The sequence below is a fragment of the Patiria miniata genome, unplaced genomic scaffold (genome assembly GCF_015706575.1).
Source record: "Patiria miniata isolate m_02_andy unplaced genomic scaffold, ASM1570657v1 HiC_scaffold_20, whole genome shotgun sequence".
NCBI lineage: Eukaryota > Metazoa > Echinodermata > Asteroidea > Valvatida > Asterinidae > Patiria > Patiria miniata.
This window is the reverse complement of record NW_024037059.1, coordinates 7,087,499-7,109,928: the sequence shown is the minus strand read 5'-3', so window position 1 is coordinate 7,109,928 and position 22,430 is coordinate 7,087,499. Positions and strand designations below refer to the sequence as shown.

Here is a 22,430-nt window from a genome sequence, read left to right as displayed (position 1 = left end):
CCCCCCTAAAAACCGTTCTGATTTTTTGTTGGGTTAGCCCAATTCAACCGCATGGCGGCGCTATATCATTGACCCGTATTTTGGCACCGACGCCCTGAAATTCATCATACTAGGCTAGCATGCATATCATGCATGTACTTCCGCCTGAAATTTGAGACAGGTTTCCTGGTTCTTTGTGCTGACGTGACAGGACTAAAACTAAAGGTGAGACCGTTTAGTGATTGTGTTCTATTTCCGCATTGTGTGTTTTGTAAGTGGAGATAGTGTAGGTGTGAACTTTGTGAAGGTTTGACGTGTTTTGGCTTTGCGGAAGGCTGCGACAGTGCGAGAAAATGGGTAAGATCAGAAATATGTCTGCCAATGCCATTTCATTGTATTACTATGTGTGGGTGTGTACTGTAGTCTGTAATTACTATAATATGTGGAAACCTGCTGAATACAACAAACATTGAATGAAGGGAAAGAATTCCATACATGGCCATCACTTGACCACCTGTGCACAAACCCTATATGATACTGGTCTGAAAGATTACAAGTGTTTTCTCAGTATTGTTGATGTACCCTAACGTGGCGCGGCCCCTAACGTGGCGCACTTTGATTTTTCGCCTGTAGCGCCTAGCTAGAGCAAAAGTTTTAACTGAAATTTCACAGAAAGTGAAATTTCATCAAGTTCTAAACACTCCCGTTTATAAATCGCGAGTTTATTTACCCGCTACAAAGTTAAAAGAAAAATTTCTTTTGGCATGATTTTCCGATTTTATTTTCAAGTGCAAAGTGAACCCTTTGAAAATGCCCCGAAAAATAAGAAAATAATTTTCTGACAAACATCTGGCTGGGTATGTAAGTAGAGATAATAATGACTTATCAAAATGTATCAAGTTTACAGAAATTCTTAAATGTTAATTTGGAATTTTCCGAGATTTATTTAAGTGCGCCACGTTAGGGAACACTCCGCCAATTTGTGCCCAATTTCCGGACGCCACCGTTTTTCAATTTCGGCTTAAATTTTATGAAACCGAAATTGTTCACAGAGGTTAAATAGCAAGCATTAATAAGGTAAAAGTACCAGTTTTTCACTGCATGAATTTGAGGTTTGTCAACAAAGAGGTTTGGCAACACTACACGAGGAAAGTTGGGTAAGCTTCGAAGTGCGCCACGTTAGGGAACACGACTATAAATGCTTCAATATTTTCCCTGCTAAATTTGACTTTTTTACTTAAAATTTTAGGACATGTTGTTGCTTTTCTGATGACTAACATGACTGATGATAGGTCATTGCAGGGAAGAATGAGTGATGTCCACGTATGGAATTCTTTCCAAACACTCTGTTTTGTAAGAATGCAGTGGCTGTATCGTTCGGGCAGCCGTTACGTGACTTGTTTTTACGGAACTGTCTGGTTCCCTTACGTACATGCAATACTAATAATATTCAATGTCACGATCTTTGGCCGTTGGGAAACAGACTATCAAAAAGTATCATCCAATTGGTTCTCAGAATTTTTGTCCCTTGTTAAAAATATCCTCTTAACCACTGATTTTCAAAGAAGAAAATGAAACCTACTTAGTTCTAAATAAAAAGAACAATTTGATTAAAACCTAAAATTTAAGAAATCTATTATTTTTTCTTTTGAATTGAGAAGCGCGGCAGTGGTTTTGAAAAGAATGTGGTATCCAGATGTAGGGGCCTAGTATCCAAAATGTTCAAAAGTACAAATAGAAATTGTTCATTCTCTACACATAATTAACCAAAGTGGAAACGACATTCTTTCCTTCTAATTATATTTAATCATGAATAATTAGTGAATTTGTCAAATCCCAAGGGTACATGTACATGTAGGTATGAGAAAATATAACGATGCCCATTTTTTCTATATTTCCAACATCTCTGCACTGCTCGCTTAAAGTAATTGACCAAATTCCCTTCAAACAAAAGGTTTACAGTATACAACCCTGAATATTTCAATGTTCACTCCTCAAATGAAATTACAAATTATGTATGAAAGTATATATCAAGAATTAAGACTTTTTCTTCAAATTCACACAGAAGTCGACACTGAGCAAGAACCTCAGGGAGCTAGTAAACCTCAGCTCCAGCCTGGAAAGATGGCGGCCACTGTCACGCTTGAGGATGCGTTGTCCAACGTGGACCTCCTTGAGGAGCTGCCCCTCCCTGATCAGCAGCCCTGCATCGAGGCCACTGCAGTCTCCATCACCTACCAGGCCAACTTTGACACTAACTTTGAGGATCGGACAGCCTACGTCACAGGCATGGCCAAGTACATTGAAGAGGCTACGGTCCACTCGGAACTGGTAAACTATCATCAGTATTCCTCCCTTTTGACCATTTTCCATTATTCTTGGCTTTGTCTACAGCTCTTGCTCCAAGAGTGAGGGTTTTTTGGGAGCTGGAAGCTACTAAGCGCGGGATGAGATCCTTCACAAATATGACCATGGATGAAAATCATATGCTTCTAAAGCAAACACAGCTTGCCAGCCAAAATCAGCTAAGCACAAACATTTGCAAAGCAAGATTTCTTTTTGCTCAGCAAAAATAGGCTACCAGCTAATATTATTGACCAAAATTTTCTGCTAGCAGCTCCATGAAAATTGAACCTGGGCCCAATTTCATGGCTCTGCTTACCACGGAATTCCGCGCTTACAATCACCATTTTGTGCTAACCGCTCTAGCAGAAAAACTCTGCGCTAACCCTGTAACCCTGATGACTCTTGAAAACAGGCATTTTGGGTTGTGAGTTGGATTTTTTCTCTTTCAAATGGGGAAAGGTCTTTGTACTAATCAACATATGGATAGAGTGTACAACGTATTACAGTTTTTATGTTCTTCCCTTTACGCTATTATCTTTCAGCTATTTTGTTTCTTTTAATTCTCTCCAAACTGTCGGTGCCTTTCTTGTTGACATTGTTTCATTTCAACCCAATATCTTGTATATGACCCTGCATTCCTGCAGAGCCTCCCAGCCACTATGCATTCAATGGGCCTGTCGGACATTGTCGCATATTTGTCTGTGCAAAGTAGAGAAGAAATAGTGAGTCCCAGTAGTGCTCGCTGTACACGCACACGCTATGCGTATGCTGCAAGTAGGTCTTGTGCCTGAAGCATATCATGCTTACAAGCATGGGAATTGAGCATGACTCATTGAGTTGCCAGACTACATAGGTGTGATACTTGTTCACTGTTTGTTTGTGGTACAAAGCCTTCATGTATGCTCTCTATTTATGATGCACATTGAACATGAATATTGATTTCTGCATTTTTGAATTTGTAACACTAAGGAACTGATACCAGTTGTAAAATAATCGCATCGGGGGCTTGTTAGCATTGATATGCCCACTGTCTAGACTTTATTCAACTTCCATCACTTAGACAAGAAAGTGTGTCAGTGTTTATGCATGACACATCTAAAAAAATCTGCGCATTGATGTAGATCCCATTGGATCACACATTACCAAGTCCAAGTTGACCTCATGTCTCAGTTAGATACAATTTTTTTTGTACACAAGCTTGAGAAGGGCGTTAACTAATAATAACAATCAAAATATATTTCACAATTGTTGAAGAAAGTATTTACAAAGTCAACATTCCTAAAGTACATACATGTACATGATACGGATACAGTACATGCCCAGGAAGTATCCTGTTTGTCCTTTATACAGAAATTCTAACCAAGCTGACATGTACATGTATGTTATACATGGATGGTCCTGAGGTTTTACTTTTTGTTGCAACATATGTGTACACATTCCAGATGCTCAGACATGGTTTTTCTTTTGCAACAGCTTTTTTTTGTTTTATGAATGGCTGGCTGGCTCTGACAGGCATGCAGGATTCATGTGCTTAGCTGGTATTTTGTTGATTGCCAAATAAAATCTGTTTTCAGTTGCACAAAACCCTTTGCTTTATTATTTTTTTTTTTTTTTTTTTTATAAACAAGTAGTAGTTTGATTCCACTTACCAGTTCAAAAGGCTATGATAATTGAAATAAAAAAAATAGAATGTGACTGCACAAAACCCTGTTGATTTGCATGGCATCATAAACAAAATTTCGGTAAGAGTATAGCATTTTCTACCACCAAAATGTTCAAAATTACGTAAAACTAGAGTCATTAGATAAGGAAGAAGATTGTTTAAGGTTGCTGCAGTCATTTTGAATTGTCAAAAACACTAAAAGAACTTAATGAAAGAGGGACCCTTGACAATTGACCTATCGTCGTTTGCAAGTTAGCCACGCCCCTTAGACAACCCAATGGAATTTTGTACGTTATGTTTTGTTTGTCTCAGATTTTGCGCATTCCGCGTCCATTTGTATATCATGTAATTGGACAATATTTCACAAGCTGCGTTGACGTGATTCTAATGCGATAGGTTAATTGCCCAGCATGTAATGACAGTTGAATCATGACTGCAGAAGTAAGATTTGTATCAACATTCCACACTCTTATTTGGTGTCCAGTTTGATTTCCAATTTTGTTGTTCCTGTAGAATAAACTTCTTGAGGAAGGAGAGAGCTATGCTGTCAACCTGTACACATGGAGGAGCTGTTCGCGAGCCATGCCGGCGGTAAGTTGCTGTTTATCAAAAATGTTTTACTCCAAGATCTTGGAAGGAACTTGTATGTATTCTTCTGATCCTAAAAATAGGAGATACTTTTGTATCCTCTGTGAGCTTAAGCAGGAAATACATGTACACTGTTTGGCACTGTCAATTTGACTGTCTGCCAACAAGGATGAAGTTGTGATATCTTGCAATACAGACATGTTATACGAGGCGGTATAGAAATACAAGATGATTTGAGGGGAAGTTGTTCCAAGTGACTGGTCCAGAAAGCTGATTGGGCTACCTCCAGACGCGAAGCAGAAAGCAGGTGGTCACAATCAGCCAACACTAATGCTCCAGTTTGTACTGTTTCCTGAAATATACCATGTTTTAGATTTGAGTTTATTACACCCCTTGAATATGTATTTGGCTGCATTATCAAAATTTGACAAACTTTTATGGAAAAACCCTCCATAAAAAAAGGCATGTCAGTATTGAAGGTTTTAGTATGGCACCACCAGAAACCTCGTTTGTGACTGTAACTGTTGCATGATTTGGATTCTAGGAACAAATCTTGGGTAACAATTTCCCGGTGTTACTGACCAATTTGGTGATAGAACATGCTTTACCCATTTGTGTGTGTGCCAGATTGCTACATTACTTCCAAGACGCGTTGGAGAATCTACCAAGGAAGGTTAATTTTGCTTATCTTCTTCAAATTCCAACAGATCAAATCCAATGACCAGAGCAACCGTGTGGAGATCTATCAGAAGTTTGTGGAAGTCATTGAACCAGAGGTCACCAAGCTGGTCAACTTCATGTACTTCCAGGTATGTACAGCCCATCGTCTCTGTCACTCAGTGGCTGCAATCTTTTTGACTAAACTTTGGAATAGAATTATTTTGATGAAGTGCAAAACCCAATGTTAAGAATCCTATTGTTCTAAAGAAAGAACTAGAAAGGCTTGACGCACCTGCTAGATTTTCTGTAATATACTTAAATTGCCAGTCTAGTGATTTCTGTTCAAAAACTTCACTTCCTACAGGAAATGGACTTTTTTTTTTCTACTTACTCAAATAACAATGTCTACTCTGCCTTGGTGCTACATAGCCTTATATTTGGGTATATTTGGGTTTTTTAGGCAAAGGACTTGAGTTCAGCACAGCAGTGTACTTTAGTCTAGCATTGTCAAGTTATACATAATTTGTTCTGTGGCAACATCTTTCTATTCCCTTAGCAACGAGCTATCGACGCCTTTTGCCGGGATGTCAAGCGTCTGTGCCACTCGGAGAAGAAGAAGGATTTTGTATCAGAGTCCTACCTGTTGACCCTGGGCCGACTCATCAACATGTTCGCTGTGCTGGATGCCCTCAAGAACATCAAGGCGAGCATCAGGAATGACTATGCTGCTTACAGAAGGTATGTGCTGGCTAGTGCTTCAAATGTTGCGGACTATGGAATAAGCCACCTTTATGCACTGGTGTTGAAAGCTCAGTGCAGCTGTAGTTGACAATTTGCATTAAATAAAATACCCCCCCCCCCAAAAAAAATAACGATGTGTTCTTTAGTTTCAAGGTCCCGTTGTTTCCCAATTTGTGTCTTCCAGAGCGGCCCAGTTTCTCCGGGTAATGGCGGACCCCACAGCCTTACGCGAGTCCCAGGAAGTGGTCATGTTCCTGGCCAACAATGACAAGATTACCCAGACGCTGAAAGAAAACCTCGTCAAGATCGATGGCTATGAGGAGTTACTTTTAGACATCATTAACCTGTGCGTGGACATGTATGAGGCACGGCAGTATGTGGTGCCTAGTGAGAAGCATGTATTGGTTAAGGTTAGTTGGTGTTGGACTGTGCAATACCCAGAGGAAAATTATTGGTGTTTTAGGTGAATTGTTATTAAATGGATGATTTTTTTTTCAGGATGAAACTCGACTCAACTGCCAACTATCCCATTTTATCCAATTCCAGCCTATCCGAACCTAACCCAATTATACCCAACCAAACCTTGTTCGATCGTACCCAATCAAACCCAACCTAACCAACCCAACCCAGCCCAGCCCATTAGCCCAACCCAGCCCATTAGACCAACCCATCCTAGCCCATTAGCCCAACCCAGCCTAGCCAATTAGCCCAACCCATCTCAACCCAACCCGAACCAATCCAACCCAACCCAGCGCACCTCAGCCCAACCCAACCCAACCCAACCCAACCCAACCCAGATCAAACCAAAACAACCAAACTCAACCCAACCCAACTCAGCCCAACCCAGCCTAGCCAATTACCCCAACCCAACCTAAACCAAATCAATCCAACCCAACCTAGCCCACCTCGGCCCAGCCAAGCCCAACCTAACCCAACCCAACCCAAAACAGCCCACCCCCAACCCAACCCACCCCAACCCAACCCAAACCCATTCAGCTTGAATTCGATTGCATCATATGTTTTACTTTCTCGTTTATTTAGGTGATGGCATTTGGCCTGTTTCTGTTGGACACTAAGGAGATGGTCAACATCTACAAGTTGGACCAAAGAAAGAAAATCTCCCTTTCAAGAATTGACAAGATTTTCAAGGTACGAACAGAATAATTAATCACAGGTCCATTTCAAATAGATGAATTTCAAATTGTCATCCATGCCAAGGTTCTCAATGCACTAAGCTTATAACCTTTTCTTGTGTGAAAATTAGAAATGTATCTATTGGCAGACCACCAACGTAGGACCAGATACTTGTAGCTGAGTTAGTAGAGTAGTTGTACATTTTTTCTGGATGTCACAGGTTCAAATTCAACTCCAGTCCGTGTTCTTTGTTCTTTTGCAAGATTTTTCATTTTGCGCATGCACAGTTGAAATACCGACCTGGCTTATTGCTGAGGAATTCTTTTCATCACAGTTCAATTGAATCGTCTGTGACTTGACACAGGATGACTTCTGATGGACTTGTTGTAGCTTGTGACTGACTCATTCAATTCAGTAGTGCAGTGCCTGAAACTATCCGAGCTCTAGATTCTTCAGTGAATAAATACATCATGCTGTGTTATCGGTTAATGTCTGGGTTTTTTTTGTGGCCTGCAGCAATTGGAAGTTGTCCCACTCTACGGTGACATCCAGATCCCAGTCTTCTCCTACATCAAGAAGAGTCCCAACTACGAGGCCCACAAGTCTACCTGGAGCTGTGAATCTGGCAACACCTCCCAGTATGACCTATTGGAACACCTGGTATCCATCCGAGATGACCACACACGCTACATCAGCCAGCTGGCTCGCCACAGCAACAAGGTAAGGGATTTGTGTTCTTGGGCAAGACACGTTACCACATTTGCCTCGGACTGGCTTGTAACTGGCTCTCTTCCAATTAATGGGAGGATACATTTTGCTTGGTTATAGTTTCTTCTCAGCAGGTTCAGAAAATTGTATTTAAAAATAAGCTGAGCATAGAAGATATTTGCTTAGTACAAACAAATTACCTGCTAAAATGCTGTGGGATGTACAATACTTGTGACTCTTCTGTGCCTAACAAGTTTGGAAATGGCTTGTTGTGAGAACTTAGTAAAATTCTCCAACTTAGTAAAATTCTCCCACATTGAAACCTTCATGTATTTCTCTGGCAACAGCAAGTTATACATGTAGGTGTTATGTTTTGTTTTACTTTTAGGAAGTGACCACTGCGTTGAAAGATACCGGTCGTTCTGAGGCCGAAAACAGGGCACTGTACAACCTGGCATTGAAGGGACTCCGCCTGCTCTCCAAGTGGACATCGCTTGTCACTGAACTGGTATGCAAATCATTCCTCCATACACTAGCAAGAAAAAGAATAGTAAAAATGAACTTGTAAAAGATAAGGACTCCTTGCACAAGTTGCATATAAATTACCTCTGCATTGCGTGCCTGCAGGGCCAGCCCATAATTCTGGTTCCAAGTTTGAAATTGATTCTCTACAAGTCTGCCAAACTCTTTCAAATCACAAAGATAATTGCAACTGGAATTTAATGAACCACTGCTATGTGTTCATTGAGTTAATGATTTCTGGTCTCTCCTTCCAGTTTTCCTGGAAACTGATCCATCCCGCTGACAAGCGCTCCAATCCCAAGATTCCCGATAAGGCCGAGGAATATGAAAAGGTAAGATTAAAGTCCTTCATTCAGTCCTTCATTTAGTAAGAAATAAGAATTGGCTGTTCATCCCCAGTTACTACTCATGATTGACTTGCTATTTCACTTGTGATTCATTTAATGACAACTACTATACTTTCACTTTAAAATTTTAAACAAGAAAACAAAACCCAAAACTGCATTGTGCTACATGCAACTGTACATAAATTGGGAAAGGCAACAGCCTTTGTAAAGATTTGCACACAGTTTATTAAAATCAAATGTGGATTCGGGTCATTCCATAAATTTGGGGTCCAATTTTTTTTCGTATCCATGTTATATCTGAGATAAGATTTTGTAAATTCAGAGCACATTCTTTAATGCTCTCTCTCCTAGAGTGATTATGTAAAGCAAAAGACCTGCCAAACATGAATACTTCCCAAAGTGTTGTGCTGGCGTTTAAAACAACAAAACAAAATCCAAAACTGCAGGCAGCAGCCCTTGTAAAGTTTTGCAAAATGCTTACCAAGTAAAATGTGGATTCATATCCTTTACTACAACTGTGATAGCAGGGAATATTGGCATATGCACGTACATCCCAAAGTTCTGTGGTAGTGTCTGAATTTCTGTGGAAAGCAAGCCATAAAATCGGGTCATGATGTTTAGGTTGAGAAATCAGCAAGTTTTAGACCCATGTTTGTTTGTTTTTTCCTTTCAGGCGACCCGCTACAATTACAGCAGCAGTGAGAAGTTTGCCCTGATTGAGGTGATTGCTATGATCAAAGGCCTGCAGGTCCTGATGACTCGCATGGAGAGCGTCTTCCAGGAAGCCATCCTGCGTACCACCTACGCTGAGGTGCAGGACTTTACGCAGAAGACGTTACGGGATGCGCTGCGCACTGCTGTCAAAAAGAAGAAGAACCTGATCAAAACGTGAGTAGACGGTTTTTGAGTGACAAATACTAAGGGCCAGTTTATACTCCACACAAATGCAACTGAGACGTGAATTAAATGGTCCTGAAAAAGTCATTGTGAAATTTGCTTGAGTTTTACCAGTGACAAGAATGTCGCTGCTTATTTGTGAAAGTTAAGTACATTTCAATGTCGCTAGCATAGTGACTTTGCGCATGTGATTTCTGCTACGTGGCATATACAAGGTTATGGCTTCAGACTAGTTCCCCTTGAACATAAGACATTGACAAATTGGGAACCACCAATATAGGGCTTGATAGCTCAGTTGGTAGAACACCGGAACGGCAATGTGGAGGTCACAGGTTCAAACCCCTCTCCAGTCTTTTTCTTTGATCAACTTTGAAAAAAGTATTAATTTGAATATTTCAAATGCGACTTCAACCACAAATGCTTTGTGCAGTAAAATTCACAATGTTGTCCCTATTCTGCAGGATCATCCGTGCTGTGCGCGAGACCTGCTGTGACTGGACCAATGGGACAGAACCAGCCGATGATCCATGCTTAAAAGGGGAGAAGGACCCCAAGGGAGGCTACAGCATCAGCGTGAAAAGGCGGACAGTTGGACCCTCGAGCACACAGGTACAAAAACTATGCTGAATTTATTAAGTAAATTAATCTAATTGTCGATAACCAAATGCAAGGATGTTGCAATTGGATGGTTTTTATAGTGAATTTGGGGATGGCTGTAACAACGCCACATCAGTGTTACAAACACACTTGAATCATAAGTTATTGTAATAAATTTACATTTGATCAAAAAAATTAAATTACTTTTTAACAAGCTTTTGTACCATCAGAATGAATAAAAGTAGGAACACGTAAGCACCGGACGTTTTCTTAGAGGGTCCTTGACCCTTTGACCTCTCCGCCTTTGGATAGAACATCCCCCCTCCCGATAGGAAACTATTTGCCTTAATCAGACGGAATAAAACAATGCACCGTTATAGATGTTCCAGCCACTTATTGGCTCACTGTTCATAGTCTTTGAGCCAGTATATCGCTGTATGGATAGATTGGAGTTGCATGGATTAAAATTCAAAGCATGACCAACAATTTGATCTTCGTTTGCATTTTGCATCCATCAGTTGTACATGATTCGCACCATGCTGGAGTCACTGATAGCCGACAAGGGAGGTACGGGCAAGAAGACCCTACGCAAGGAGCTAGACGGACCCTCCCTGGAAGCCATTGATGAATTCCACAAGAGATCCTTCTTCTACAAGCATCTCCTCAACTTCTCAGGTAAAAACAATTTGCAATCTCTTAACCCCCAATAAGCTGAATTATTTTCTCCAGACTGATGATCGAATATGATGTGGACAATAAAATCGTACCTTAGGCTTATCAGTGTATGAAATATCTACTGGACTGCTTAACCAAGTCTAGTGATTTTGAGTGCTGGTCTAGAATTCAGGACATCATTGAAATTCAGTATTTGACGTTTGAAAGAATTAGGAGTAACTGATTCCAAAGATCAACTATTTCAGTCGCTCGGAATGACACCTCGGTATAGACTATGGAAAATTGATACATAAAATTTGCCCTTCTGAAACCAAAATCTAGTTTCATTGACTGAAGGAGTTTGGTTTAATGTCACACTGGAATGGCAGTTTGAAATTGGTGTGAGCTCTTCACGTGTGGCTTTTCTGATTGTTTGCTACAGAGACACTCCAGCAATGCTGTGACCTGTCCCAGCTATGGTATCGAGAGTTCTTCTTGGAGATGACTATGGGAGAGCGAAGACAGGTAAGATGTAATCCAGAGGCTAACTTAAGTGTTGTAATCAGTCAAAAACTATCACAATGTCAACATTAGTCAATCACAAGTCAATCATGAGTCAATCATAAGTCAATCATTACTCATTCACAAGTTAAGCTCTTGTTAATGTTAATCTCCAGTTAATTACAAGTCAATCACAAGTCAATCACAAGTCAATCACAAGTCAATCACAAGTAATCCATCCCCAAGTCAAGTGATAAGTTATACCATGGCAAAGGCATTCATCTCATCTTATTCCATTTACTCGTGATTTGTGATTTTATTGGATTTTAATCTGGGTAGCTTGATGAGACCACTTATTTCTTGCCAGCATACATGAAAATAGGTGAACAAACTCATGTATATATTGATATAAATATTGTTTGTGAACACCATAGTGCATAACATGTTTAAGACGGTTTCACTAGCCATTATTTAATGCAATTGTTCTCTTACAGTTCCCCATTGATATGTCTATGCCGTGGATTCTGACAGATCACATTCTGGAGACCAAGGAACCTGCTATGATGGAGTAAGAACAAAATTAGTAATTCTTGTTTTTTACATGGTCTTTTAAAACGCTTCTGGGCAGAGATTGAAATGGAGTTATGTATTGGAGTATTATTGTGTTTAATTATGTCAGTTTTCTTTGATAAACTATCTTATGGCCTAAAGACTGAGATGCATGCGATGAACATCAAAACAAAATTAAACATATTAAAATGCTACAATTCTCCAGATTCTCCTTTTTGGTCCGTTCCGCTTACTCGACAATCATACATAAGTGTTCTCTAGCTTGACAATCATACATAAGTGTTTTCTAGTAGAGCTAACATCTAGTCAAATGTAAATGTGTCATTTGTTTTCTTTCTTCTTTCCCTTTAGATATATCCTGTACCCACTTGATTTGTACAGTGACAGTGCCCAGTATGCACTGACAAGATTCAAGAAGCAGTTCCTCTATGACGAGATTGAGGCTGAGGTAAAATGAAAAAAAAAAATGAGAAAAAAATAATAACTAACTAAAAATCAAACCCAACTCCACAAGCGCTTTAGCTAGAAACTTTCCTGAATTCCTTTACGATCTTCCACGGTGTATGAAACCCATAGCACATGCTTTGTATTTAAACCCTCAAGGGTTACCAAACCTTCCTAAATGCTAAATCCTGCAAAATCCTCCAAAATATCCCGGTGCATTCTGAACGATTGGAGGGTAAGGGTCCAAAAGGGGGTTCGTTAGAGTCACACTTTGATGGCTACCATACAGAAGGACATGGGAAATTATTGTTACACACCTCAATCTACCTGAAATGTGTATAGCTTTTTATAACAAAAGACGTTCTTAGAAAGGCGAAACATTAAATTATCTCACGGTTCTGATTTCCCAAGAACTGAAATTCATTTGTCTTTTTTTGGGCTGCATAATAATGGACTATGTAATTCTCATGTAAACTTTAAATACATCCCTCTACATTGACCATATGTGTGGCATCATTTGGCCAGGGAATTACATAGACTTATCCAGTTTGATTGTGTCTTTCTGGGTTTTTTTTCATAATTGAACAAAGATATTGACTGGGGCAGGGTTTGAAACTGTGACCTCCGGATTGGCATTCCAGTGCTCTACCAACTGAGCTATCCAGCCCTATGTTGGTGGTTCCCCATGTTGTCAGTATCTTTGTTCAAAGGGCACTAGTCATATTTGTGGTTTTTTTTGAAAATTTGGGATTTTTTCCCCCTCAGGTTAACTTGTGTTTTGATCAGTTGGTCTACAAGCTCAGCGATCAGATATTTGCTCACTACAAGGCACTTGCAGCAAGGTATGAAACTTGTGATTGACTTGTGATTGGCTTTAAATTGACTTGTGATTGACTTGTGATTAGAATTGTGATTGACTTGTGATTAGAATTGTGATTGACTTGTTATGACTTGTGATTGACTTGTGATTAGAATTGTGATTGACTTGTGAATAGAATTGTGATTGACTTGTTATGAGTTTGGATTGACTTGTGAATAGAATTGTGATTAACTTGTTATGAGTTTGGATTGACTTGTGATTAGAATTGTGATTGACATGTGATTACAGCTCTGCATTTAAAGAACTGTTTAAAAAGATACATGCACAGGATACTTAAATAACTGTGGCTTTTTAATAATAAGGATGTAGCGCCTTGAGCTCCAATAATGATGGATATATGCACTATACTTATATGCATTATTATTATTATATGTAATTTGAATTGTGCCCTTTTTCTCCCCAATTCAGTATTCTGTTGGACAAGCGTTTCCGTACGGAATGTGAGACCTACGGCATCAGCATTCCCTACCCACCGGCCAACCGATACGAGACTCTCCTAAGACAGAGGCACTTACAGGTATTTTATTCACTTGTTCCATCAAATGAAAGTTGTGGATTTTTGGCCACCAATTTAAAACGGACAAAAATCCACAACAAAAACTTAGAAAATAGAAACCATTCTTAAAAGAACATGCTTTGTCCTTTTTCTTCCCTGTGTAGTTGTTGGGCAAACTTGTCTGTAGTTGAAAATACAAACCATACTAAAATAACATTCTTTATCTGTTTTCCCGGGTTGTAGTTGCTGGGTCGTTCCATTGATCTGAATCGCCTGATCACACAGAGAGTCAGCACAGCCATGTACAAGAGCATGGAGACGGCCATCATTCGCTTTGAAAGCAGCGATTTGACAGGAATTGTGGTACGTTACGTTCACCAGAAAATACCGAAGCAAATATCTTGACATAATTAAAGGTGTGTTGTAGTCAAGATACTAGTGATGGATCACAAGCACATTATAAGCCTGGTCTCAAATAAATCACAACTCCAATTTACAAGTCCAGTCACAATTTTCTGGGATGAACAATTACCAAGGGACAATAACCTGTGTCACAGTTCAATTGAATTGCTTGTGACTTGACTTGAGACTGAACGACTTGTGATTAACTTGTGATTTACTAGTGATCGACTTGTGATTGACTAGTGATCAACTTGTGATGGACTTGTGATTTACTAGTGATTGACTTGTGATTGACTAGTGATTGACTTGTGATTAACTTGTGATTTACTAGTGATTGACTTGTGATTGACTAGTGATCGACTTGTGATGGACTTGTGATTACTTGTGATCCATCGCAAGTACCAACTACAACACTGCACTATTGAGGATTCACGTATGCGAAGCCCACAGTCTTCCAATTTAATGTTTATTCCTTGTGTCACTTCCCCAGGAGCTAGACTGTCTGTTGGAGGTCAACCGCCTGACTCACTCCCTCCTCAGCAAACACATGAAGCTGACCAACTTCGGTTCCATGCTCCGGGAAGCCAACCACAACGTCATGGCTCCCTATGGCCGCATCACGCTGCACGTCTTCTGGGAGCTCTGCTCCGACTTCATTGTGTCGTTCTGCTACAACGGCTCCACGGAAAGGTCAGTGTAAAAAACAATTTGTGATGTGACATCACAAAAGTTTTTTCAGTGGAGGGAGTTTACAGGATTAAGAGCCCAGCCACTATTACTTTACGTGGGACTCGATGCTTCTTTCAAGTTTCAAAGTTCCAAAAAATATTCTCATAGATTCCTGCGAATTGAAGGATATTTGAAGATTCAGGAAGCTTGGAGCCAAACTTCCAGGGACATTACGGTTTTGTTACACCTTCTGGCATTTTCAAAAAAATGAATTCTTTACTTTATAAGAGTAATTAGTTGTATATTCCTGTCCTACATCTAGGTTTGTCCGCACCAAGCTTGCCTTTGCACAGCCACAGAACAGGGACAAGCCACCCTCTTCAACTGCATCCTACATCTATGGAAGCAAGGTAAACAAAATACAATATTGAATGTACATCACCCCAACGCAAATTCCATCTTATGAAGTAAAACAACAATTACATCTTTTTCGAGATGAGCAAACCTTTTCAAAGTTAGATAGTTACAACAACAAAAAATTCCACATTTTTAAACCCCAGTCCTCCCAATTTTGCCAGGATGTTTTGGAGGGAGTTAAGGTTAACCCATTCATAATATTTGATTTCTTGACAGTTACTGAACACAGCCTTTGCGACAGTCAACAGTCTCAACAGCACGTTCATTGGAATTCCGCACTGTCGCTGCATTGCCCGATTGCTAGGATACCAAGGCATTGCTGTCGTCATGGAGGAACTCCTGAAAGTCATCCAAAAATCGGTAGGGATTGAGAGAAATTTTCAAGAATAAAGACATCCAAAACTGAACATTCACCCAAACAACCCTCCCCAAGTTTGAAATCCACCAAGAGGTTTTTGGAGGATTTTGTAGGATTGAGGAGGGTAGAGCCGAGCTAGTGTACTTTGTATGGGTCTTTGATGCCCAATGATCTTGAAATGATGATGAGGCACCTTGCTATGCTAAGGCCAAAGAAAAAATAGAGTTAACGATAATCCGACCAACCTAGATTTTTGTTGCCAAATTGCTTACCTCAAAACTGTTATTGCCACGGAATCAAGTTAAGTCTCTCCCCCCCCCCCTTTTACAGGAAAGTTCCCTACCCTTCTGAGGGCCACAGTTTTTTATTTACGACACCCAAAAAAGAGAAAATCTTTGTGATATCGCTGCATCTATTATTAAAACTTTGGTTGTTTTTTTCCCAGATAAATGACTATATCTTGCCGTATGTGAAGATGCTAATGGACGTCATGCCTCAGACATGTAAGCTGCCAAGATTTGAGTACGGCACGAAAGGTATGTGCTTGAAACGGTAAATATATTTATAACTTATGAATCTACACACCTTATCTTGCATTTTTAGGCTTGTTTCTTTTATTGTTACACCTTAAAAGTAGCTCTGAAAAGACAGTTCTTATGTTGCAGTCACCAAAAGACTCTTTGTAAATTATTTAAGATTCTTAAGATTGTAATAAAAGTCATCATTAGTTGCAAGTTGTTATCCATTGCAAAATATTGTTTTTTTTTCGTTTGGTCGTGTCTCCATTTCAAGCACTGACAGAACAAGTTTAAAATACACCTTGACCTGTATTTCGCGTGTTCAATGTTTTCCTTTTGTGGTTCTCAGGTGTTGTTGCCTACTACTCGGCACATCTTCAAGACATTGCCCAGTACGCTGATCTCAAGATGAACCTCTTCCACAACTTCCAGGAAGTGGGCAACGCCATCATCTTCATGAAGATGATGGAGCAGTGTCTTGCTGTGGAAGAAGTCTGTGACCTGCTCCATGCATCGCCGTTTCAGAACATCATCCCGAAACCACACGTCAAACGTAAGATGAAATAACATGACCCATTTATTTTTGTAATCATTCAGTTATTTGATTGTGGCGTTTCACATATTGATGAGAGCCAGGCTGGTCAAGTAGTTTTTTACGTGCCTTCCACCTCGGTGACCAAGGTTTAAATCCAGGTTCAAGTCTTATGAACACTGAAAGGTTAAACATTTTATCTGCTTCATGAACATTAGTTTAAAATCATTGTTCCTATGTACATATATCCGCTGAATTTACTCAGATTTTGCTTTATAATATGGAGTGAGGTTGGTGAAGTAATGCTTTTCTCGCCTTTAACCTCTGTGATCTGAGTGTGAATCCTACCCAGGCCAATGTGTGTGGATTGGGTTTCAGTCCCTGCCCGAAACCCATGGGTTTTGTATGGAATGTCATTTAGGGGTCGTCCTCCCATTTCGATACCTGAACATTTCTTCATTGTCTTCTGTTGTGGGATGCAGTTCCTGTCTACTTTTGTAGAACCTGTTTCATTTGCAATAAGAATTTAGATAACATAACTTGTGATGTTTTTGGTGAGGGTCAAAATTTGGAATGAGATCGTTGAATGTGTGGTGTTTTCCTGTTTTTGCAGAGAATGAGAAACTGGATAATAAGTTGAAGAGATTGGAGATGAACTACGCCCCACTGCAGGTGGTCCCTGTGGTGGAGAAAATGGGAACGCAAGAGGTATAAGGAGGAAGTTGTTTAGGCTTTAACCTTCAAAAGGGCCCCGGGGGGGGGGGGGGGGGGGCACTCCAGCCCACTCCCCTCTTTTCCTTTGTTTCTGATATTACTGTTGCATGATGATTTTTTTTTTCATGCTGACATCAATTATGACACCAATTTTGACACCAATTTCATAAAAATCAGATGGAGGTTTCACACAAAATGTCATCTTTGAACATGGGGCTGTGAGAAAGCTTTTTTTTAAGATTATGTTTACGAATATACAATGGATTATACCTGTCCTCTGTTGTGTGGGTTTTAATGTTGAGTAAATCAATCACACTTCAAACCACTGTCTGTATCCACAACTTGTGCATTTTTCCTGTGAATTTTCCTCCGACAGCAAATCGCTGACGCCCGAGAAGGCGACCTCCTGACACGCGAGCGCCTGTGCTGCGGACTCACGATGTTTGAGATTATCTTGAACCGCATCAAGGGATTCTTGACGGACGAAATCCTGACCGGGCCGGAACCGGCCAACGGCGTCATGAACATCGACGAGTGTTCCGAGTTCCACAGGCTCTGGAGTGCCTTCCAGTTTGTGTACTGCCTGCCACTCAAGGAACACAACTTCACTCCAGAGTAAGTGAAAATATATCATTCGTTAAAAAATTAAAATGATGAAGGGCAAAACCCAATGTTAATATGAACAGCTGTCATTGAATATCATTGACTTCACACAAGGTTTATACATTTTGTCTTGTTTTGGAATATTTATTTATATCTTAGATTTTTACTATTGCTCATTACAAAAACTAAGTCTATAATTACTTCATCTTCTTTCTTGAGTCATAACTGGTACTGGGGCTGATTGGACTTACGAATCTTGTCAAGGTTTCATCCCCAAACCTCAAACTGTTGCTGTTTAATATTTTTACAACACTGTTTCACCAAGTAAGTTGTTTTTGATTTGATTTTTTCCCTACCAGGGAGAGCTATGGCGAGGGGCTGAACTGGGCTGGCTGTACCCTGATCACCCTGCTGGGGCAGCAGAAACGCTTTGAGGCCCTGGACTTCTGCTACCACATCTTGCGAGTGCAGAAAGTGGATGGAGTGGACGCAGATATCAACGGAATTGTAAGCAGAAATTAACCGTTGACCATTCCATTGGAAATTGGTCATAAGTCCCGCCCACTTTTGATTTTTCTCACAGTGCCTGTGACCAAGTCTAATAAACCAAGCGAGGTCACCTGACCAGAAGTAATGACCTAATTAGTCAGTGCACACTGTTTGATTGACATGCAGGAAAACTGCCAATTTATGACAGTTGGAGCTTCTCCCACTGAACAATGTATTGGATCCTAATTGATTTGTTTTCAGCTGAGAAAGCTTGGCACATTGGCAACTGTTGAATGTTGTTAAGTTGAGCGGGGTGTCTTGCAAAAATACCTGTGATTTACTTGTGAAGAAATGAAGTACAACTCTGACATTAGTTCCAAAATAAACTTGCTCTTGATTTTCACGTATGACACTGTTTTTTTCACAGCCCATCGGACGTCTTGTTGACCGCATCCGCAAGTTCCAGATCCTGAACAACCAGATCTTCTCCGTACTCAACAAGTACCTCAAGGCCAATGAAAGCGACAGCTCTCCAGTGGAGAAGATTCGCTGCTACCAACCTCCCATCCACCAATCGGTCGTTGACGGAGGAATGTAAGTTGCAGAGAGACAGTTCATGTCTGAATTTCACAAATCAAGTCTTAAGGAAATTTTTTTTTTTCATTTTGTAGTTTTTCATACACATACTCAGCTCAGTTTTGTATATAAAACAGTTTGACATCCTGAATTTGGACATTGGATTAAAACATTGGCAGAAGTTTTGGTGACTTTTGCTTTAATTTGATTGTCTAGTCATATCTGGAATAGCAGTTTTTCTCTTGAAAAATGTCTAGCATGCCTTCAATTTATTCTAAGCTGTTTTTTTTTCTAAGCTACAACTTCAAGATGTGTTACCCGTGCTTTTTTCAAGTTTCACCTCAAAAAAGATTTTTTCAATAGTTATTGTTATTTCCTAGCAACATGTTCATTTGTGCACAAAATGAAACCCATTTTTCAGAGGGTTGCAGTTACCCAAATTTGAATAAAGTGTGGTGTTTTTTTCCGTTAAAACAAAAACATACAAATGGAAAATTCGTCAGGAGAAAAAAAATCTTTTTAAGAGCACAGGGTATTACTTCATTTATTGGAAGTAATTAAACGAGATTGCACAACTTGGCGTTTGCATTGTTGTACAAGTGACAACTCCGCAAATGAACTTTACAAAAGATCTAATGGTTGCAAAACTGTTGAATTTCCAAAACACTATATTCTAGCTTGCTGATTTGAAGCAAACAAAGTTGAGGAGACCACTTCATTGTCAAGTTTTGCTCTCTGTTGTGGTTTGTTGTGGTTATTTTGCATGACATGTATTTATTAATAATATTTGGATACAAGAGTACCATGTAGGTTTTTGTGTTAAATGTGGGTGTTTGAATATTAACAAAGTAACATACATGTAGTACCCAGTCATTTTTTTTTATCAAAACCCATAGTTTACTGGGGGGGGGGTGTTCTTAAAACCATGAAATCTGAGCTTACAGATTAACTACAGTATGTCCGGTTTTTTTTAATGCATGTACAGTGTAAGAATATTTATCAATCATAACCTGTGAACTTTACTTAAGGTATAAGGTATTTTCCCCTTTTTGTTAATAACAATAACATGTCAAGAAGTACATGTAAATGCATTGAGATCTTCATAATATATGGAAAATGATGCTATGTCAAAAAATGTTATTTTTAACTCATCTAGGTTTTGACAAAGGCAAAGCTTTTGAAAAGAAAACTCATTTTCTAGTATAAAGTTAGAGATTCACTGTAAAAGCCTACCTTGTATATTGTGTATGCTATCTGCATTGAGAGAGACTTCTGTGTTTTGTATAACATGTTTCAATTGGAGTTTGAAGAGCATATCTATTAAGACAGCTTGGAAGGGATACTTAAAATGTCTATGGCACTCATTTAAGATTTTTTTGTAAATATATTTTGTATTTTCAATAGTATTGCTGACTTTAATTGGCACACAATATGTATGATGTATAGTAAGAACCAGATCTTTTTTTTTCCATTTTAGTTTTTAATTTAATAGCCTGATAAAGTAACGGTCAACATATATCATGTATGAACTTTTGAGGAATTCTGATGAAATAAAAATGCTTTTAATGTATTGCCAAATCTGTTCATGGTTCCTTTTGCGTACATTTGTCCTTGTAGTCTACTCTTAGGTGCTAGTTTCTTGTCATATTAACAAATCATTAGTCAGTTTGATTTGCTTCGAAGCTGGGTTTTGTTCTCAATTTTGTACACCGTAAAACAATTTCTTGTGTAGGGATGCATTGTGGATTTTGTGTTGTTTCCTTCTTTGAGTTTGTTCATGTTTTGTCTTATTCATTCCTTAATGCACAGGCAAATTAAGATCTCACCTTCTTTTTCTTTTTTTTATTGGGGGGGGGGGGGGGGGGTTCTAAAGGTACCACCTGCATGGGACGTGGAATTCCTCATCTATAAGAATTTCTCTCCATACTCGCCACAATCCGTAGGCTGAACCTGTAAAAACCAGTTAAAATAGAACAAAAAAAGTCTATATTTGTAATATTAGCATCTCCTGTTTTGAGAGAGATATTGTCGTCTGCCCTGATTGTATTTAACTTTCTGTCCAATGAAATTGGCCAAATAAAGTTCCAGATACAGGTTTGACCAATGAGAAACGCCCAGCCGCAACCGCCTGCCATTTGTGTGGCGTAGTGATAACTTACAGGTAAACAAAATATAGGCCTGCCTTTGCTGACAAAAATATACCATTCACAGGAAACTTACCACTGAAATCAAGTTGTTTCTTTTTGTAACTAATGTGTTTAAATTCTCTTTCAAAAAGGTTCGTTTATGAAACGTCGAGATTCTTTTTCGCTGATTATCATATGAAAAAAGTCAAACGCGGAGTAACATGAACGTAGTGATCCAGCCGCACTTCGCGATACGGCGCAAACGTCACTGTTCAACTTTTCGTACGTCTCCGTGCACGTCTCTACATATGCCGCAGAAATTGCTTGGAAAATAGCGGATTCTCGGAATTACTGCTCTGCTCGAATGAGAAGGGGCAGACTAGACACATTATCCAGTCAGGAATTTGTTGTCAGCAGCAAAGAAACTGGCTACCAGTAGCTGTAAGTTCCGGCTGAGTGCATCCGCCCCGGCCCGGTCTTACGGGGTGTTTCGTCTGTGTCTTTGGAGCACGTTTGACAGCATGGTAAAATAACCGCCGTTGTGCCCTTTCTGCAGCATTCCTGCATTGATACTTGATTTCTTCACATTGACTGAACCGAACGAGAATTACACACATCATGTCAGGTGAATAAACCCGACCAGATGAAATGTTTGTACACAAATGGCCTGTGGGAGGAACATAGGCATGATGCTCAAATGATTTAACACGTCAGGTACACCGACATTTTTGGAACTTGTGCTAGTTTGTTGAACTGAACTCAATGTGACTCGAATGAACCGAACACCGATAAACTGTGAGTTAAACTTCACATTGTGCACCGTGTCGATTGATGAGGATATGTTCAAGACACAAGGCGTCATTGGTGAATTTGTAAACCGGATCTGCAGGGTAAGTGATATTCATTTGGAAGAATTCATTTTTACCAAACATTAATAATAGGTCTACGTTTATAACCCCTCACTTAAAATTTTGTTTTGAAACTAAACTTTTTCCACATCCCCAAGTGAAATTTGTTATGCCTATAACTGGTTTCATCGCTAGTTACCCGGCGACAATTTTAATTACATAATGGATTTCATAAAATGAATGGCTTACGGCTTTGAACTTCACAGGTATAATGGGAAAATGTGTCGTCGGGTTGTTGCCTATAGTATCATGTCGTAAATCTTTGGTGCGTTCACGTACATACAGTATAGACAACGTGTACGCCATGACAAACAAGTTTGGTCGGCGGCAGGTCAAAACGGTGTCACGATCGGTAATTTACATATGAATTACCGGCACGCGATTTCACGTG

The 22,430-nt window shown here is 39.6% G+C and overlaps 1 protein-coding gene and 1 non-coding gene across 3 annotated transcripts; one reads left to right on the top strand and one right to left on the bottom strand.

Moving 5' to 3' along the window:
* The first annotated feature begins 54 nt into the window (after window positions 1–54).
* Window positions 55–20,587, top strand: LOC119727455 (cytoplasmic FMR1-interacting protein 2-like). 2 transcript variants are annotated; one of them, XM_038199338.1, is made up of 28 exons: window positions 55–204; window positions 2,045–2,310; window positions 4,502–4,579; window positions 5,284–5,385; window positions 5,793–5,974; window positions 6,162–6,387; window positions 7,019–7,126; window positions 7,628–7,831; window positions 8,208–8,327; window positions 8,596–8,673; window positions 9,362–9,576; window positions 10,047–10,194; window positions 10,701–10,857; window positions 11,279–11,361; window positions 11,832–11,905; window positions 12,259–12,355; window positions 13,117–13,193; window positions 13,640–13,748; window positions 13,971–14,090; window positions 14,620–14,819; window positions 15,121–15,208; window positions 15,432–15,575; window positions 16,019–16,109; window positions 16,441–16,644; window positions 17,237–17,331; window positions 17,714–17,952; window positions 18,300–18,447; window positions 18,857–20,587. In XM_038199338.1, the coding sequence occupies exons 2-28, from the start codon at window positions 2,104–2,106 to the stop codon at window positions 19,025–19,027; spliced, it is 3,765 nt and encodes a 1,254-aa protein (XP_038055266.1). In that variant the 5' UTR covers window positions 55–204; window positions 2,045–2,103; the 3' UTR covers window positions 19,028–20,587. The 2 variants fall into 2 exon arrangements, with proteins under 2 accessions (XP_038055266.1, XP_038055265.1); XM_038199337.1 differs by having other exon boundaries at window positions 201–336.
* On the bottom strand, window positions 12,946–13,018 carry Trnag-gcc. Its single transcript has one exon. It is a non-coding gene; the product is annotated as a tRNA-Gly (tRNA).
* Window positions 20,588–22,430: the final 1,843 nt, after the last annotated feature.